The sequence below is a fragment of the Salvia splendens genome, chromosome 5, assembly GCF_004379255.2.
Source record: "Salvia splendens isolate huo1 chromosome 5, SspV2, whole genome shotgun sequence".
Lineage (NCBI taxonomy): Eukaryota > Viridiplantae > Streptophyta > Magnoliopsida > Lamiales > Lamiaceae > Salvia > Salvia splendens.
The window spans coordinates 37,659,981-37,680,347 of NC_056036.1; the positions used below are offsets into that span (position 1 = coordinate 37,659,981).

The window sequence follows — 20,367 nt, forward strand, 5'->3', positions numbered from 1 at the left end:
TACACCCAAGGATCAATATTAATTTTTGTTCAAAATAGGTTGGCATTAGTAATTAGTTGTTGCGTCATAGCATTCAAATTATATTTTATTAATTTCTAGATAAAATTATTTAGAAATTCACAGATCATTTATGTGTGTTATGTAGGATCTATTTTAGATAATTTTATTGCAAAATATTTTTATAGATTATGTAGGAGTTAAATTATAGATTTTAATATTATTTTTGTTGGGGTTAATTTTAGAGTTCAGTTATTTTACGTCATAGTCCCGGCCTTGTTACATTGGTTATCGAGTTCACGAGGGTCCAAACTAATTTCTTCCCGGATCAATAACTTGCAGCCCAAATTTGGTTTGTTGTCAGATTAACTTCAAAATAGAACCTTTTACCTGTCGGCCCAAACTATTTTTTTTTCAGAGCCCAGTTTTTCTGTTACCTAAATTTCAATACACCAAAACACACACACAAACATTTCAAAGGAGGTAGTATACTTTAATAATCCAATTTATCAAAAACTTTAGTAATTTTATCAATTCTAACGTAATCTTTGAAATCTATTGATTTTATTAAAATTTAGCAAATGTTCAAGGTTATAGCAATCTTCTCAATCTATGATTTCTGTCCTAAACTTTTGAAGTTGTATCATCAGAATATCACTTCAACACTTGAGTCGTGACACGACGTATCAGAGAATAATCTATTTATTTTTTCTACAAAAATTAGTTGAATACAAAGGTATCAGTTTTCACTTAAAATTTATTTTTCAAAACAATTATTCAAAAAATGATTAATAGAACTATTACGGTTTGAAAAGGTGAGATTAATAAGTTGAAAATATTGGGATGTAATTGATAAAATTCCAAAATGTAAGAAGAAATCGATAATTTTTAAAGGTTGGGATTAATTTTTAGACTAAAGTCTCAAAATGGTCCTAAACATATTGCGTTTTTTTTTTGTCCAAAACATTATCTTTTGAATTATTCGGTCCCTCACATTTGAAATTGGATCACATTTGGTCCATTTTGGACGGTTCCGTCAAATTTTTGACGGTTTTAATTACCGGGTCATAAATCTGTCACTAACTGGGAGAAACTGATCCGTCACTAATCCGTTACTAATCCGTCACCATTAAATTTCTTGAGATTGAAAAACCCCCCTGCTCACTAATCCGTTTTCACATACACCCCGACCCGCCTCAGATCCTGCGCCAGCCCATATCCAACTTTAGGCGTCACCAAATGCCTCGCGGCCTCGTTGTACTTCTCGTTCCCGTCGATAAACCTCTCCTTGAAATTCCTCCGCTTTTTCCCCTTCATGCTCCGCATCCGATTCATCTTCTTCTTCCTCCTGTAGACAGAAATGCTTCTTCAAATCCATGTTGGTCTTGCATTTCCTTCCACAGACGGGGCAAATGTAGGGCTCCTCCGGCGTCGACAGCCCCCTCCGCTCGAGGGCGTTGAGGCGGCGCTCCTCGCGGCAGCCTTGGACGACCCACTAGGGCAAGTGGATGAAGGCGTGGTGGTTGGAGTAGGCGGCGATGTCAATCACGTCGCCGAATTTCTTCGCCATTGATTTCAGGGCCTGCGCCGCCTCGTACAGCGGGCCGCGCGGCAGCTTGTTATCGAGGTCCCACAAAATGACGACTTTCTTAGCCTTGGCGGCGTAGACTCTGTCCTTGGTCTTCACCATGTCGATTTCAAGAATTTGGTTTTTCAATCTTAGGAAATTTAATGGTGACGGATTAGTGACGAATTAGTGACGGATCAGTTTCTCTCAGTTAGTGACGGATTTGTGACCCGGTAATTAAAACCGTCAAAAATTTGACGGAACCGTCCAAAATGGACCAAATGTGATCCGATTTCAAATGTGAGGGACTGAATAATTCAAAAGATAATGTTTTGGACCAAAATAAAAAAAAAACGCAATATGTTAAGGACCATTTTGGGACTTTAGTCTAATTTTTAATTAGAAACTATTTTCAATTGAAAACAGTTGATTGGCATATTCTAAGGAATATTCATTAGCCGAGTCTTCTTGATTATTAATCTCTACTTAGCGCTAAACAATTCATTAATCACCAAAAAGGCGCGCAATAAACATAAGTTGTATTGTATGCACACAAAAATGAAAGAAGCCACACGAATCTCCTAACTATATTCAGCATTTTCAATGCCAAAATGTCAAACTTCCACGTTACATGAGTCATAATTAAATTTGAACATAATAAGTAGTCAATCTCAATCCTAAATGGGAATTAATAAGCCGGATGCACCGTCATTCAAGTTTCCGCGTAGAAATTATTTTTAGTCGGATGCAGAAATATTATTAAATTTGATCCTGAATTTATTTATGTGATAGTAGAAATAAATTAGTAACACAATACTTTTGCAAAATATTTCAAAGTCGGTAGGGTGTTCCTGAACCTGCCACGTCATCTGATTTCAATGACAATTGACGGTCTCGATCTATCCACGTAGGCTTCCCTATCAAGCGATCTGCGGTACTATTCATGAATATTCATTCCACTTCGAACACAACATCTAAATCTCAACTCTTTTTTCTAGTAATTTTTTTGACTGATACTATCAATTTATTGTATAACATGGAACTTTAAGTTTGAGTTGTGCTGTGGATTACAATACAATAAAAGAAAAAGTGTGGTTATATATTTGAATCAGAAGATAGAAATTTTATTTTTAATGATGAAAAGTGACATTTTTTGTTTGCTTGAACATAATAATTGGTGAAAATTTTACTTCAGTATCCTATCGAAACCATTTTTACTCATGGTCATGGATGATGATGATATTGTGTGACATTTCTTAAATGTTCATAAAATTCATAAAAAAATAGCGTGTGATTTATAATATTATTTAGGCTCAATAAATTCAAATAAATGATTCTAAAATGCTTGAATTCAAATACGATGAGTGTGGTGGAATAATATTAGGGACATGTAAGAATTATGAATGTGAACTCTGACATAATTTATAGAGTAAAATAAATTTTATTAAAATAATGTATTAATGTAAAATTAGTAAAATAAAAGATATAAAAAAATATTTTAACTAAAGATGTGTCTGACTACGTGTACTAACAATTACAAGTTACAACAATTACAAATCGAAAAATTTAAATATAAGTTACAACAATTACAAGTTACAACAATTACAAATTTACAACTTACAAGTGTTGACAAAAAAGACTTAGAAGATCATTAAAAGATATTCCTCATTTGATAAGTATCTTATTGGTGAAAAAGTGGGTAATGGGTATCTTTTGGGCAGATGGTACTGGAACACAAATTTATATATGGAATCTGGATGAATGAGATCAGATTATAGTTTAAAATGGGAAGCTGGGTTCATTGGCGGGAGTTCGTTTCATCGTCAGACTCGGATGAATATACCACCCTGATGGCCTGATGAAACGAACTCCCGCCAGTGAACTCAGCTTCCCATTTTAAACTATAATCTGATTCCCATTCATCCAGATTCCATATATAAATTTGTGTTCCAGTACCATCTGCCCCAAAGATACCCATTACCCACTTTTTCATCAATAAGATACTTATCAAATGAGGAATATCTTTTAATGATCTTCTAAGTCTTTTTTGTCAACACTTGTAAGTTGTAAATTTGTAATTGTTGTAACTTGTAATTGTTGTAACTTATATTAAAAATTTTCGATTTATAATTGTTGTAACTTGTAATTGTTGTAAGTAACTTGTAATTGTTGTAAGTAACTTGTATTTAAATTTTTCGATTTGTAATTATTGTAATTTGTAATTTTAAAGTTGTAATTTGTAATGTTAAGTAATAAGTTGTAATTTGCAATTTTGAAGTTGTAATTTGTAATTTTAAGTTGTAATTTGTAAATTTTAAGTTGTAATTTGTAATTTTAAAGTTGTAATTTGCAATTTTACAGTTGTAATTTGCAATTTTACCGTTGCCCCGATCACCACCACGACGAGATGAAGACATGATATTATGGAAATTAGAAGTAGAGAATAGAGAGTAGTGTTTATGTGAATATGATAACGTGAACAAGAACAACGTGAGTAAATTATGAGCGCAAATAACTTAAACAACTTGAGAGAATGAGGATAGAGAATAGAGAAATTGAGATTGAGAGAGAAATTATTATCAACACAAGAATGAGATAAGTAGAAAATGAAGAGGAGATGGTATTTATAGGGGGAAAATGTGATTAAAAAAAAGAAAAAAAAAGAAAAAATTTCAAATTTCAAATTTCAAAATTTTGAAATCCGGCGGAACCGCCGGTTTACTCCTTGAACCGCCGGTTTTTGGTCAGAAACCGCCGGTTTCGTCAACGGTTTTCTGACGAAAACCGGCGGTTTCTGACCCGGTTTCTGAAAAGGCTACGTATAGGCCGGTGGTAGCCTGAAAAGGTGTCGGAACCGGCGAACCGGCGGTTCCGAACCGCCGGTTCCGGTTCGCAAATTTCTTGAACCTGAACCGGCCCGTCGGAACCGCCGGTTCCGGTCAAGGTTCGAACCGCCGCCGACGGTTCCGGTTCGGAACCGCCGGTGACGGTTCCGGTTCAGCCGGGCCGGTTCGGTTTCATGCTGTTAAGAAATCTGGCAATTTGCCTCTGAATTTTTTTCCTCCATGATGGTTCTGTTGATTACAAGAGATAAAAGCCGGGCGTAATACAACCCAAAAGAAGGAATACAAGAAACGAAACTGAACTGAATTACAATGAAACAAATAAACCGTGAATGTTTAGCCGAGTCGAGGAGGCCTCTTCCCGCAAGACGAGATACACCCCGGTAGTGCTCTTCGGTTTGGCGTTTCGTCCCCAAAGGTAAAACGACTACGTCTCTTTTGATGCAGCACCGCAATCAGTAGAGCTCCGGCGAACTGGATGGAGGAGAGGGCAGAGCTTCGACAGAAAGACAATGCAGAGAGGGAGATAGCTTATGATGCAGAGAATGCTTGGAATTGTGTGTCCTAATGCAGTGGTATGACTAGCCTATTTATAGGCCAAGCCACCATGCAGGGTCAACCGAGCCATGAAGGCTCATCATGGCAGATTCGTAACCGACGCAAAGACCACCCAAAGACCAAGATCCAAGATCGGGATCGGGATCGAGCACGGGCTCGGGCTCGGGCGGGCGGGCGGCGGCGGCGGCGCGCGCGTGTGCGCGCGTGTGGGCTCTTTCACCCATCTTGGTCCACTATAATTATTAAGTAACATAAAGTCACTTAATTTATACACATTAAAAGATGTGTTAATCCTCCAATGTGGGATAATTAACACTAGTTAATTATTCCCTAAGCTCCAACTCCAAGCTTTAATTAAAAGCTAATTATGCCCAACTTTAATCTACTATTTCTCACTCACCGGAAATCGGATTTGAGAAAGTGAATATACTACATTTATCTACGTAAAATGTAGATCGACGCTATGTCATTTAATTTCACAAAATTAAATGTCTTGTCACATTTATTATTTGGTCAAAATCCATTGACCGGACATATTTAATACCATGATTTCTACACTCCACAGGCCCTGCAATTCTCTCTCTTCCCCTTCTCCATAATCTCCAATCTCCAAATTCTTTTAATGGATACTTCCTTTCTCGATTCAATTGAGTTATTCAGTTCTAAACTTTATTCCTATCCAATTCGCCATTCTTACTTATTAGTTGCTTGTTTTCATCATTCAGATATCAGTCGTCCTTGTATTTTTTCTCAATAACTAAGTTCTCACCGCTTATAGCTTTCGGATTCGGATTTTGATTTCGATTTGCATCTCATCATGGGTAAAAGTGAGTGTCCCCCCTTTCTTTTCCGATGAATTTGAAGTTAATATTTTTTCCAGTTTTTTTTTTCGTTTCGAAGACTCGAAAATTGCTGCGGCAAGAAGTTAAATTCCGCGCGTGCTTGTTCTTTTGGTGTAGTTAAGTACGCATGGAAAAATCAAATTAATCGATCTTGGTTCAAGAATTAACTTTCGGAGCTTTCTTTAGCTATATTTGCAATCGAGTTTGAACACCTTTTTCATTTAATGATAGAGTATACTTTGACTTTGACGGCGAATTATTAACTTATGCTTTTATGGAAAAAAAAAAAACTCAAATTGTGATATGTGACGTTTCACTAGTTTATGCGCATGTTTTAATGTATATTTTGATCAACTTTACGAGTGGATTGAACAGTTTGAAAGCCGATTACTATGAACCATTTATGTTAGAGAATTTGGGGTTTGTATTTTTTTTGTTTTTGGGAGGGGGTCGTGGTGAATCGGGATTAAGGGAGTTGCAAGTCTGTAAATTGTTCTCCATATTGTAACTAATTTAATAAAATGACGATCCAAGTTATGAATTGTTGAGTGGCAATGTTGGTGTACTCATGTTTGTACTTTCTGAATGCCTCAAATTAAACATTGTTGCTTCTAAATTTTTTTGCTCATAACAAGTTTTATTAGTATGAAATGTACTTCAACTGAATTTGGAAATAATTACTGAACAATTTTGTTATGGGCATTATAGAAAGTTCTCAGAAGAAATTTGCTACTATGCTGGATAGTGATGATACAGATAGTATGAGCTCATCGACCTCGTCCATGCACTTAGACAATATGACAGAGAATGGTCTCAATGAAGTTCAGGTTGATAAGGATGATTTGCTTGATCAGTGCTTGGATGCTTTGTACGAGAAGAGGTAATCCTTTTTAGTTTCATGTATAAGATACTTAGATACTACGAAATGTCGTTTGATCTTTCATATTGTATTATTACTGCATAATGATGTAAATGTAATGCATGTCAATAGTCTATTAAAAAGTTTCCTCATGTCTGAATAATGTATGTGATGAATCATGTATAGTTTAAGTGTTTCTTTTTTTTAAAAAAGAAATAAATCATCATTTGAGTTTCTCCTGAAGAGGGGTATGTGAAGACTTCTATAAATTTTGATTCTACTTTCCTATCATCCTGATATTATATCTGTATATTATTTTCATACAGGGGGTCCACTAGAGAAAAGGCTCTGGCATCTATTATTGAGTCATTCAATAGCAGCTTGCAGAATGAATTTGTCGAAACAAAGTAAGAATTCAGTGGTGTTTCTGTATCATTCTAAACTCTATTTGGATTGGTTTTGCATAGATTTGAGTTTGAATCATGTATTTTTGGTCATTTTATGTATTTTTTACAACCAATTAACTAGTTAAACTTTTACCAAATCTTTCCATTTTCAAGCATTTTCACTGAACAAGATTCTTGAGATGTATATTGAAGGTTAATAACGTCTTAAATATTGTGTTCTAAGCATCTTCAGTATTATGTTCTAAAGTTTTGGTTCGATAATGTCTTTTGTTTCTCCACCTAGATTTGCTACATTGCTGCAGCAGTGCCTTAATTCAATTAAAAAGGGTTCTGCAAAGGAGGTTGCCCTGGCATCTCATGCAATAGGTTTCACCTTGCCTTCGACATGTTGTATCTAGCCTTTCATTGTTTGGCTAGTGTTTGGTGAACTTAATTACTTTGTACACTTTTACAGGACTTTTAGCAGTGACTGTGGGTCCAGGGGAGAAGGCTCAAGAGATCTTGGAAGAATCACTCTCCCCTATATAGGATGCTCTGAGAATTCAGCCTGAGATATCTAAGATTCTGTCGGTATGTTATGTTTCAATAGCTCAGCTAAGCAAGTTGTCGCCTTGGATGCCTAATTTGTTGCTGGATATTGCTATATGTTCACAGTTGCTCCAATGTTTGGCTGTTATTACTTTCGTTGGCGGTGAAGATCCAGAACAAAAGGAAAAATCAATGCACATAATGTGGCAAGTGGCTCATCCGAAATTGGGTGCCAATGTATGCATCCTTTCTGTTAACTGATCCAAGATGCTTTGTATTCTTTTCAATATTATACATATATATTTATTTTTATATGAATAGGTAGAGAATGAAACATAAACTTTCCGTGCCATGGTATGTAAAAGTCACTCTGGACCATTGCGATCTATGGTTTTCATGAAATGATGCATTAGTGTCATGCAAAGTTCAATGATCCAAATTAGATTTGACACACTGCAGGACCATCCTGTTTGATCCTGGGCCTATAGTAATATATCTGTGTCTGTAAGCATACAAAACTACAGCAGATACCGTTCAGTATAATATAGTCTGTAATCTTGTTTCTTGTTATCAGTATGGTCATGGGCTTTACTTTTTCGCCTCTTGTCACCATGCAATGTTAAGTGGTGCATATACTCAGTGCAGTTCAATCGAGCCGTTGATATAAGAGTGCAATGTGTCAGCTATTTATTCTTCTGTTAGTCTGTACTGTTCAATCATATATTCTAAAACTGATATCTACATTCAGGTGGCTGCCTTTAAACCTTCGCCAGCAGTGATAGCGATGATGGTCTCTTCCTGGTCATTTTTACTCACTACTGTGAATGGCTGGGCGCTGAACCCTAAGAGTTGGCAAGAGTAAGTAGTACTCCCTCCATTCCATAGTAGTGGGGGCATTTCTTTTCGGCACGGAGATTAAGAAAGTAGAGAGATGAAGAGAGAATAAAGTAAGAGAGAGTAAAGTAAGTGAGAAGAAATGTGTTAATTTTTACTAAAAAGGGAAATGACTCTACTACTATGGAATGTGCCAAAATGGCAAAATGACTCCACTACTATGGAACGGAGGGAGTATTAAATATCAATATTTAGTTAAGCTTGCTATTCCATATCATGAAGACATTAGTTCTGGAAGTATGTCGGGTTCAAAGAATTTTAAGTGTTTTACTTGAAATAATTCAGGTCAATCTTGTACTTCTCTACACTGTTGGACAAGGATGACAGAGCACTGCGTATTGCAGCTTGTTAAATGGTTTAATTGACATATTGGGGAGGAGAGAACATTATAGAACACTATTGATTGTATTGAATGAGATGATCTTTCAATTGTATAGAGGACCCTTTAAATAGGGTGTAGGAAGCAATCTACATGGTAAGATCCTTAATTACAAAATATTCTGTCAATCATCTAATTGGAGTAATTGATTCTAATCGCAATCTTTCCTTTTCTAACACTCCCCCTCAAATTGAGTGATGGGGTCTCCAATACTCAATTTGCAAAGAGCATCTTCAAAGGCTCTCGTACTGACTGCCTTCGTCAATATGTCGGCAAGCTGATCTTCTAAGCGAACAAATGGTAGCTCAACAATTCCCCTTTCAATGTTTTCTTTGATAAAGTGTCTATCCACCTCGACATGTTTGGTTCAATCGTGTTGAACCGGTTTTTCTGAGATGCTTATGGCGGCCTTGTTATCACAGTATAGTCGGCACTTCTTACTTGGAGAGAGACCAAGTTCCTTCATCAATCTTCTTAGCCACATTATCTCAGTTAGTCCACTTTTGATACCACGAAACTCTGCCTCAGCACTGGAGAGAGCCACCACTTTCTGTTTTTTACTTCTCCAAGTTACCAAGTTACCTCCAACAAAGTTAAAGTACCCCGCGGTGGACCTCCTATCATTCGGATTCCCCGCCCAATCAACATTCGTGTATCCATGAATCTCAAGGTTCCCACTTTTAGAGAATAGAACTCCAAGTCCTGTTGTCCCCTTCAGATATCGACAAATTCTGAGCGCTGCCTCCATATGATCCGTCTGTGGTTTATGCATGAACGGACTCACGATCCCTACGGCGTAGGCAATGTCTAGCCTAGTATGCGATAGGTAGATGAGCTTTCCAACTAGTTGCTGATATCGACTTCGAACGGTCAACTCGGCTTTATCATTAATCTGCAATCCATGATTAACTGCTATATGCGTATTTGCCTGTTTACACTCTAGGATACCCGTTTCTGCAAGGATGTCCAGAATATATTTTCTCTGTCTCAAAAAGATCTCTCCCTGTGATCTTAACACCTCGATCCCAAGAACAAAACTTGAGACCCCCTAAGCCCATCTCAAAATCCTGAAACAGATTCCTCTTCAAGTTCTCAATCTCTTTCAAGTCGTCACCTGTGATAATCATGTCGTCGATGTATATGATTAAGCAAGTGATTTTATCTCCTCTTTTTCAGAAACAGAGTATGATCAGAGTTGCTCTGTTTATATCCATAACTAATCATTGCCCGACGAACTTCTCAAACCATACTCTTGGGGACTGCTTCAACCTATATAAAGTTTTTCTCAGCTTACATCCTTCTCCTATCTTGAAGTCTGCTGCAAATCCTGGAGGGGCCTCCATATACACCTCTTCTTCCTTTTTTAGCTCACCATGAAGAAAGGCATTCGTCATATCGAATTGATGCAGTGGCCAATCTTTGTTTGCCGCCACAGACAATAAGACTCGAATAGTGTTCATCTTGGCCACTGGGGAGAAAGTTTCTGAATAATCTACCACATGTCTGAGTATAGCCCTTTGCGACTAGCCGTGCTTTGTACCTCTCAACTGAGCCATCTGGTCTCCTCTTGATAGTGAAGACCCATTGACATCCTACAGACCGCTTCCCTTTGGGTAAGATGCACGTTTCCCAAGTGTTGTTCCGGATCAGTGCATCTATTTCCTTTTGCATTGCCTCTCTCCAGTTCTTATGCCGCATAGCCTCTTTCCATGACTGTGGGATCTCTTCATCCTCATACAGTGCATTCTTAAATGCTTGAGCCATTTCTGACAGATGACTCGTAACTAGGCAAGCAACAGAGTAGCGAGCCTTCCTGTTAATCCTCTCAGGTGTATATCTTTTTGGCGGAACTCCCTTGTTCGCCCGGTGTGGAAGAATGTACCCCCTGTGTCGGGGTCAATTCCTTCGACTTCTTCTACCCCACTAGTTTCTTCATTTGTGTTCTCCACATCGGGGCCTGCTTCTTCCTCTACACTTACATCATCAATAGTAAAGGAAACTGGAGGAGCAGAGTTATCAATACTTACATTGGATAGCCTCAACGGGGAAGTAGTTGGCTGAGTGTCACCTTCAGGAACGGACTGTCCTACTTCAGAGACTTGCTCAGCGGGATCGCTCACTACCGTCTGTTAGGCCCACTTCAGGATTACTTGGCGTTGTCATTGGCGCTGATATCCAACTTAGCGGGTCCTTACTACTATTCTCCCCCTGACCGCTAAGGTGGGTATAGAAGTATTCGGTTTCAAGGAAATTGCAATTCATCGTGACAAACATTTGATTGGTTTTAGGATCAAAGCACCTATACCCCTTTTGGTTTACCCCATACCCCACGAAGACACTTAATTGCACAAGGAGAAAGCTTGGTTCGTTCATGTTTTGGGGTATGAACAAAAACGGAGCACCTAAAGACTCACGGTTCAAGAGTTAAAGGTGGTGGAATTTTAGTGAATGAGGATAGGGCTTGGAGTGGTGTTTGGCATTTGAGGATACTTGTGGGTAATCTGTTCAAGAGGTAGGTTGAGGTGGCAATAGCTTCTGGCCAGAAGTGTTATGCGGCTTTTGATTCAATGAGCATAGAGCGGGTCATTTCATTGGATTACTCTGTTTTTGATCAATTGAGATCCATATCTCCTGCAACCTGCTCCATATTTCATCTAATGAACTGCTCCATATTTCATCTAATGAACTGCTCCCCTGTCTCAGTGTACTTGCTCTGAATTGGATATCATAAACCTGGATTCTGTCTCCTCCGCTTCCATATGTGACAGCCAACGCATCCCAGATGTGCTTAGCCGTCGGATGTTGTGAGATTCGGCTGACTAGTCGAGACTCGATGTTTTGAGTCAGCCATGTAAACACAGAGTGGTTAGCATGTTGCCACTGCGTGAAGGCTAGATCGGTTCATGGTGGGGGAGTAGGCACTCCGGTCACGTGAGATATCATTCCCCGACCGCTTATCGCCGCCTTCATAAGTACGGACCAGAGAGCGTAATTCTCTCCGATTTTTGTCCCCGCCGATGTGGAGGGGCTGTGTGTCGATTTTGTATGACACAACAGCAGCTTCTGGTGGGTTGATTTGCCGGGAAAATTCGTCCTCCATGGACTGGTTGGAAGTTTCTGTTAGTTTTCGGTCTTCTTCGTCTGACATATTTTGCTGGTACAGGTACAGGGAAAGAAAAAGAATGGAAAAGGTAACACGGGAAAGGGCCGAGAAAGGTATCAAGGATGATGATGATACGTTTTCTGAGTCCAAACCTGCTCTGATACCATGTTAAATGGTTTAATCGATATATTGGAGAGGAGAGAACATTATAGGACACTATTGATTGTATTGAATGAAATGATCTTTCAATTGTATAGAGGACCCTTTAAATAGAGTGTAGGAAGCAATGTACATGGTAAGATCCTTAATTACAAAATATTCTGTCAATCATCTAATTGGAGTAATTGATTCTAATCACAATCTTTCCTTTTCTAACAGGTGAAGCACTTGCTTTAATCTTTGAGATAGGGAGCCTGGACAAATTCTGCGGCGAAACTAAGGACTCTTCTGAGCCCACTATTGATGAAGGGAAGGATTCCCGAAAATTGATGTACTTAGATGGATTGAGAACTAACGTACTTGGTCAAGTGCACGGCCTCTCTGCTGAGGCCGGTGGTAAAGGTTCTGCCTAGAAAGATCTCAATAGTCAGAGGAACACATTCCGTGATATCCTAGACTTCCTTGAGGTATGCAGTATGCTTCTATTAGTTTAATCTCCGTAGATTTGGTTTCTAGACAGCTTGAAGTTTATTTGACTCAATTGATACAGGTAATGCGATCTTCTTTACATATTTTATCACTGTATTGTATTGGCTTCTAACATTTTCTAATATCTTTCTGCGTTATAGTTGAACTTCCTGAAACATTTCCTTGGAGGAGGATTTGCGAAGCACATGCAGGTACCTTTTTGCCAGTAGTCCTGCTATAATCGGCTTTTTTACAGGTTATCATAAATCTGTTATTTATCATGTGTATGGCAGGAGAACCAATTTCTCCATGATGTGTGTGGTTTCACGCCCAAGAGGAAGCTCCTATCAGGGACCGAACAGCGTATGTCAGGCAGCGAAAAGGTTAGTTGGATCTGAATTTTCTTGGTGTTAGAACCGCTGGCCAAGTACATTTGTTGATACATATTTGATTGAATGTTATGTGAGATAGGATTTGTAATACATCAGTGCATTGCAATTTGCAAGTTCTAAGGGGGTTACTTCTTGGTACACTTTCATGACTCTTCAAGATGATCATATTTCTGTTGTTTGATTGCATATCTATTTTGATGAACCTTTTAAGTTACAGTATATGGGATTAAGAATTGTTATATCTATTAAACTTTATAACATCTGAATACGTAGTTGCACCAAGCCTCGTGTGACATTTGATGTAAATTCTGAAGTAAAGATTAGTTTCTTTGAGGTGGGGATGAGTCTGAAATACAGTATTGAGACTTGAGATGCATCATTAAAGCGATTTTGCACGTGTACCCTCTTTGTTGACACAGAATGTACAAGTCCCCTAACTCAGCTCTCAACAAGGCACGGACGCAGTTACTGAACAAACAACGGGCATTGGCCCAGGTAAGTTGTTCATCTCTCTAAAGACAAGCTACTTTTTCTTGTTCATTCTTCTGGGATGAGTAATTTGATGTTGGTGTTTTTTATGGTGCAGGGGAGGAACGCAGGCCACTTTGCAGTCGATGAGTAAAAGAGGATTAAGCACTCATGTGGATATAAATAACACTTGTTTTTGCCTACACATTCGGACGATACTAGTCCCATCATTTGTTTACAGATTGGGAATCCACTGTATTAGCACTCCCATTTTTTCACTATAATCTTATCAGAGGCAAATGCTATTAATCTTATTATAGGCAATCCTCATTTTACTGTTTTCATATTGAAAGGAATTAGTATTATACTTGTGATAGTTTACAGTGGCAGAGCTAGCTATCAAGATTTTAGAAATTATATTTTTATTATAATTTGTCATTAATTTTAAAACAAAGAGGAGCAACAAAGAGAGAAAAATGAATTGGCCATCAGATTAAAGCTTCGATATTAAATAAATTCTTGATCTACAAGACATGGGGTAGCTAATAAAATTATGTTCTTGTAAAAACAAAATCAAGCAATGCAATAGCTGAGTCCTCGTTCCCTGGTACACATTTGGTTGCCACAAAAGTGGATTTGACAAGCTACAAAATTGGCCAAAGTCTATACAAAAAAAGAGGGTCTAACATATTGAACTGAACAAGAAGAAACATATGTGATTAGTTGTAATGAGCAGGTAATCCACCCAGATGCTTACTCATTGCTCTGTCTTTCCTGAAGTTGCTCCTTCCCCTGCCGCCACCGCCCCCTCTCCTTCCTCCACCTCTCCCAAAGCCTCCCCTAACTCCGGCTCCGTCGTTTTCTTGTCCTTCTTGCTGCTCATTTGATTCTGGGGGTGACCTATTATTCATTGTACTGGACATAAAACCTCGTCTTCCTCGACCTCTACTGAATCCTCCCCTTCCCCCAGTTCTGTCATTTTCTTGCCCTTCTTGCTGCTGATCATTTGATTCAGGAGAAGACCTATTAATTGTATTGGTGATAAAAAGTCCTCTTTCTCTACCCCTGTAAGTGCCTCGTCCTCCTCGTCTACCGCCTTCATCACCATCATGTTTGTCGTTCTGCTCGTCTTTCGAATCTGATAAACTTTTAACTGCGCCCAAGGGTAGGTTTCCACCTCGTCCAAGCCCATGGATAAGTTCCTTCTGTGCTAGGTTAACCAATTTTGCCTCGTTTTGATTGGCCACAGCGACAGAACCTTCCACTTTATAGCTGTAGTTCTTACCATCTTTGACATAAAATTGTGGGGTTTTCCGCGAGCCCCACTTTGAACTGTCGGCACCAGAAGTCGAGCTGCCTGTGTCAGCTTCGGTAGCCTTTCTCCCCTGTGTGTGTTTCTCCCCCAGGGTCTCAGATTCGTCCAATCCCGAATCACCAACACTCAAACCCAGATCATCAAAGGAGTCATCATACTCATCTTCATACTCGAGTTGAGATGCAAGAGCTGCAGTTTTTGCTAGTGCATCTTCGTTTTTGGCATTTAGGGTCTCAGAACCAGATAAGTCATTCATATTCTTCCGCGTAAACCTCCCAAATGAAGAAGACGACGAAACTGAAGATGCTCCAGGTTGGTATTTTGGGGCAGTGGGTCCCACGACTTCTGGAGGAGATATTGCAGACTCCACTAGTTTCCCCTTACCCTTGTCATGGCTACTAACCTGTAACGTGGACTTTGAGGGATGCATTGTTTCTAATGAAATGTCGAGAGATTGCAATTCTTCATGAAGAGTTCCCTCGAGGATTCTCTGAATCACCATTTCTGTATCTTGGTTGTAGGCTTCGAGACATGCTACTAGGAAGCCTCTACCGTAATCTGGAAACAGTTCCTTGATTTGACTGATTTTTGACTCTACAATTGCCACACCTTCATCTGTCTGGGCCTTGTAACTGCTAGCTGGTAATGAAGTAGAAGATTTCTGCTTGATATCAGCTCGCATTGAAGTCCGCATAATCATAGCAAGAAATTGGTTTTGTTTATCATCCATTGATAACCAACCTTCATTCAACCCAGACAAAAAAAATATTAGTCGAATGGGATTCATGGATAGAAGGTGAAATAAAGACAAAAGAACAATGGAAAAGCCACAAGGTGTTTCAAAAGATAAAACTTGCAAACAGGACAATAACCTCAGTCGGATGCTCCAAAACAACTTAAAAACTAAAGATCACCCAAAAACATACAGCAGTTTCTGCCTTCTCGAGTAGGAAATGGCGTAAAATATTATACGAAAAGATTCAGCAGTCAATCATTTTGATAGACGAGCATCCAAGCGTGTATATGATTATATATCTTGAGTGCCACATTAGTTTATGCACTCAGAAACCTTGAGGAACTGAGCTTTCATACCGAGACAATGAGATTGAACATTATAAGAAGTAGAAGGCAAATGAATATATATTTGTCACATAAATTCTTACCTGTTTCCCGCAATAATTCAATCCTACTCATCATTTTGTGATTCTTCTCAATTTCCTGGATAAGTGTTCCCCAAGTCTGTCCTCCAGGACCATCTGTGTGATCAATAGAGAGATCTCTTATCGTTTGTATCAGAATATCAGCCCTAACAACAGGGTCCTCCACATTTGCTGGAAACATCTTCATTGAAACTGGAAGAGAATAACTATTTTCAAATGCCTCATCACTAAGATAGCAGGAATAAAGTAATCTCCATCCAAATTTTGCAATCCTCGTTGACAATATCTTCAGACTAGTAAAAGAACTTGAAAGCAAATCACTTGATATTTCCTTGTTTCTATCTTCAGCTACTCCAGAAAGAATATTGAAGCCTTGTAGCAATGATGGAAGAAATGAGTCATGTAGCCTTACAAGGGTGGTGAGCAATTCTTCATTCCCATGACTGCAGAGACAACAAAATTTTGACAGACCCTCTAATGGAGCATGAAAGGGACAGTGAGCCAAGCAGTTGGAAATTGACTTCTTTACCCAAGATAATCAAACACCTCTAATTTATAGGATTCTTCTATCAGTATAAAAGACATTCTTAACCAATGAGTCATAACCCCCACAAGCCCTTTCCAAAAGCCAATTGTTTGCCAACAGCTGGCCAGTCGCATTGAAATTACAAGATCCTTTTGAAAAATCCAACCACGTTGTTGCTCAAATGTTTAATGATTTTTTTTGTAACAAGACAACTTCAACTAGATAGCAGTAGTTTGACATGCTGAACTACTTGTGCCTAATTTGCTAAAGTTCTGGTCAAATTTGAAACAATGGCCAGAGACAGATGTAATATGCAATTATCTCTTTTTTTAGTTTTTAGAATAAGCTTTCCTTCATACTGCAGTAGCTCAATTTGGATCATGGCCATAAGAGGAAGACCAGTAAAGAAGCGGTTGAGAAAGCCATGAAATATACTCAATGGCTGTATAACCTGCCTTATTTACCTATTTTCACGTGATCCAATTATGTACAAGTTTCAAACATTATATCATTAGTTTCTAGATCATATAATTGTTACTAGTGCAGTAGGGATGCATTTGAAGCAAGAAAACTTCCAGCAGACCCAAGAATAGGTTATACGATGATATGGCATAAACTTTAAACTTTAGAAATTTTGAAGTCCTGCCAGTAAATTAACTGAACTAGTTCAGATAGTAGTAAGTGTAGTACCTCAGTTCAACTGGGGAAGAGAAGAAAACAGCTGCAGGTTTATGTGCATTAACAAATGAGTCCAACGATACAACTGAATCATTTATGAAGTCCATAACCTATGAAATAAAGTATACAAGGCAAGTCACAGAATAAAATTGATACATCTATCAGGCCAGAACACAAATTGCAGCCAAATTTTGTTAAGACTAGAGTTTTGATAATGGATGTGCATATTGGAAGAACTTGATCCAGGTTTGGAACAAAAGATTCTGTTAAGGTGACTGTTTCGCACTGATGACTGAAAGAGAAGGAGCCAGATGGGGTAATACAACATAGAATTAAGAGTACCTCCAGATAGTCGAGATGAAGACGACTGGATCCTTGGTCTTGGTGGCCACCAGAACTAAGCAAACCCTGTGTTCCAAGCCCCAAATGAAAAAAAATAGCAGTATATATGATATAGTATTTAAAAAGTGGAGAGTACTTCTAGTATATTTAACCACTTTTCAGAACTTTTAGTTCAACCACTGAATCTGAGACCAAGAAACTACTAGACTGACCAAAGAAGCAAACAAAAACTTATGTAAATTAATGCGAATTCCTGCCATATGCATATACATCAGGTCAAGACAAAGAAACCAATGTAGCCTTTGCAGTCCCAAGCTTGAATTCTTCACGTGTAATTTGCAGGATGCAAGTTGTAATCACTAAAGACAGATATATCCATGGGCTCAATTTGCTATTTAATGTCCTTACACTTGCTAAGTATGAATGTCAAAGCTGGAAAAATCAACTTAGTCAACATATTGAAGACATATAGCAAATCATTCAAATCAATTTCAAGAACTATGAATATGGAATGTTACAAAAAGCTTGATGTACTGTCAAGGTAAAATTCCAACAATAGAAAAAGCACCTCTAAAGTTGAGTTGCAACGTTGATACATGATCTGGACAATGCTAATGAAGTGCGATATCAGAGCAGGAAAATCATCCTGGATGTATGGTTGGGCCTTTATTACATTTGTCACCTTAAAAAGATGTAAGCATCACATGTGAGATTGGCAGAAAGAAGAGTCCTGGGGAAGGGATAAAGGATAGAATCAATAGTGGTAATCGGTTTATACATACATACCAGTTTTTGGGACAATTCTTCATTTTCGTGACCATATATGGCACATATATCCAACAATTTTGGTAATTCAAGCAACTTCTTTTTCTGCAGAAGGACTACCACATACAACTCGTAAAAAGAGTATACAAGCAACAAATTATTCAAACAAAATATTTTTCACATTGGCAAGCAAATAAGAAAACCACTTCCTAAGCAATTATTCTGAGCGAGAAATCTATTAGGCTCTTGAAGAAATATTATTGGCCCTAACCTACCTTACTTTTTGGTCTATGCAAACCAAGTTACTGGTTTCAGGCTTTTACATCCCTAGTCTTCACTCATAGTAAGCTAACAAGCTTCTTAAAGGTTTAATCTGCTTTACCCCATAATTTACTTGGCACATACTACATGTATACCTCATATATTTTCTTCATGGAGTAGAAGGATCCAAGTTATGCAAACCTTTTACGACAAAAGATTGTTACATATTCTTGCATATAATATCACGATTCTTATGAGGACAAGGTGTAATCAAATTCCTTTCCTTTTTCTTTTCTTGACCTCATAATTTATGCATTTTTGTGGTGAAATGTAGAGATGCAGGTGTCCTATCCAAATGGCCAGGTTTCATATTATAAGATCAAATGCACAAGGACAGACCAGAGCTATATGTAGAAATGATTTACATAAATCAAATTAAAGCAGTAAACAGCATACAATTCAAGTTAAGATGCAATCAGAAATTATTATCTTTCCATGGTAAAAGTGCAGAATGGACCAAGTCAGATTCTCGGAGATGCATAAACACACCAATGTGCAATAAAAAAACAGCAAAAGAAAACAACATAACTACACGCTGTATTATTATTGCTGGAATTAAAGATAACCACACACCCTCATGATCTTTTGCACTCAATGAGTCAGCAGCCTTAGCCCCAGGATCCCGGTTGGATGATCTGTAGCAAGAAGTTTCACATTCATTTAAACCAGAGAAAAAAAACAAAACAGCATAAACGAAAAAAGAGTTCCCTTGTAACTTACAAACGGTACAACACCATGAAGACACGCCGACACAGCTCAAACTCACCAACAATTACTCCAGAAACTATTCCTCGGGCTCCACGGTGAGGGAAATCATACCACCTACTTCTGAATTTCAGAAAACTTTCCAGGAAGGCATCCAGTGATTCATCAGTGGCCACTGCAAACAAATTGCAAGAATGTCTTTTTCAAATGATACTGCAGAATACAATCAACTAAGTTGTGTGCTCAGGAATCTGGAAGCACTGGACATATAACTTGAGACGTATCACATCACTTCCAATACTTCATAGTGATATTAACATCCTTCTGAGAATTATCTCATTTTGTTCCATAGTCAAACATCTAGATTTTCATCCAATCAAACTCATCGGCTCAAAAGAAGATAAAATCAAGCAGTGGATTACAAATCGAACATAACCAACCAATACTACGATTTGCATCATATAGCATAAACAAGTGTAATGAAAGAATAACAACCTTCTCTCCAGAAATCTCTAGGGCGCAACTTCAGCAACCGAGACAACTCCCTGTTGAGCAGATCAACGACGCGCTGAGACTCGACGGGATCCAATCCACCCTGCTCGAGGCCAGCCGCCACAGCTTCATCCTGGGGCAAGTAAATTACAAAATTGCCACTCGTGGAGGCTCTATTAACCCCATCCTCCCCCGTCCGCACTCTGCTACCCGAGGCAGCCACGGTATCGGCAGTAGGGGTGTTTGTGGTGGCGCGGAGGGTGTTAGAGAGGGTTTGGTGAGTGTTAGGGTTATGGGAATCCCTCTTCGGAACAAACTTCTTCTGCGATTTTGCGGAACTTGTGTAATCATTCCTGTTCTGGTTAACGGATCGATTTGACATTTCGGAAATTTGATAATTACTTATGTGTCTGTGTGTGTTTATGTATGTGTATATATATATATGCAGCAATTTGTAAATTATGAAGAATCGAAGAAGAGGATAGCAGCTTAAACCGGGAGGAGATTTGGATGATGGAGAACTGGGAGAAGTAGGCGTTTGATGAGTCGTCACTCGAAATTCAGCCCCCAATTTCCAAAGGGTTTTGCACATTTACGTT

General features: G+C 38.4%; 1 protein-coding gene and 2 pseudogenes across 1 annotated transcript; 1 reads left to right on the top strand and 2 right to left on the bottom strand.

Annotated features, from left to right (window-relative positions):
* Nucleotides 1-1,161: 1,161 nt before the first annotated feature.
* On the bottom strand, nucleotides 1,162-1,687 carry LOC121804239 (annotated as a pseudogene).
* A 3,835-nt stretch (nucleotides 1,688-5,522) lies between these two features.
* On the top strand, nucleotides 5,523-13,778 carry LOC121805767 (annotated as a pseudogene).
* A 225-nt stretch (nucleotides 13,779-14,003) lies between these two features.
* LOC121805766 lies at nucleotides 14,004-20,367 on the bottom strand. The gene is made up of 9 exons (XM_042205757.1): nucleotides 19,772-20,367; nucleotides 19,292-19,451; nucleotides 19,145-19,206; nucleotides 18,272-18,366; nucleotides 18,054-18,167; nucleotides 17,486-17,551; nucleotides 17,156-17,253; nucleotides 15,943-16,382; nucleotides 14,004-15,520 (listed from the first exon to the last, which is right to left on the bottom strand). The coding sequence occupies exons 1-9, from the start codon at nucleotides 20,358-20,360 to the stop codon at nucleotides 14,184-14,186; spliced, it is 2,961 nt and encodes a 986-aa protein (XP_042061691.1). The 5' UTR covers nucleotides 20,361-20,367; the 3' UTR covers nucleotides 14,004-14,183.

Bases quoted from the DNA above. Each gene is read 5' to 3' on its own strand.
- LOC121805766 (XM_042205757.1), bottom strand. From the start codon at position 20,360: ATGTGCAAAACCCTTTGGAAATTGGGGGCTGAATTTCGAGTGACGACT. The intron at 18,367-19,144 runs GTGTGTGGTTAT...TGTATGTGGTAG, and splicing joins GAGTGCAAAAGATCATGAGG to TCCTTCTGCAGAAAAAGAAG. The intron at 18,168-18,271 runs GTATGTATGTAT...CATCTTTTTAAG, and splicing joins AAGAATTGTCCCAAAAACTG to GTGACAAATGTAATAAAGGC.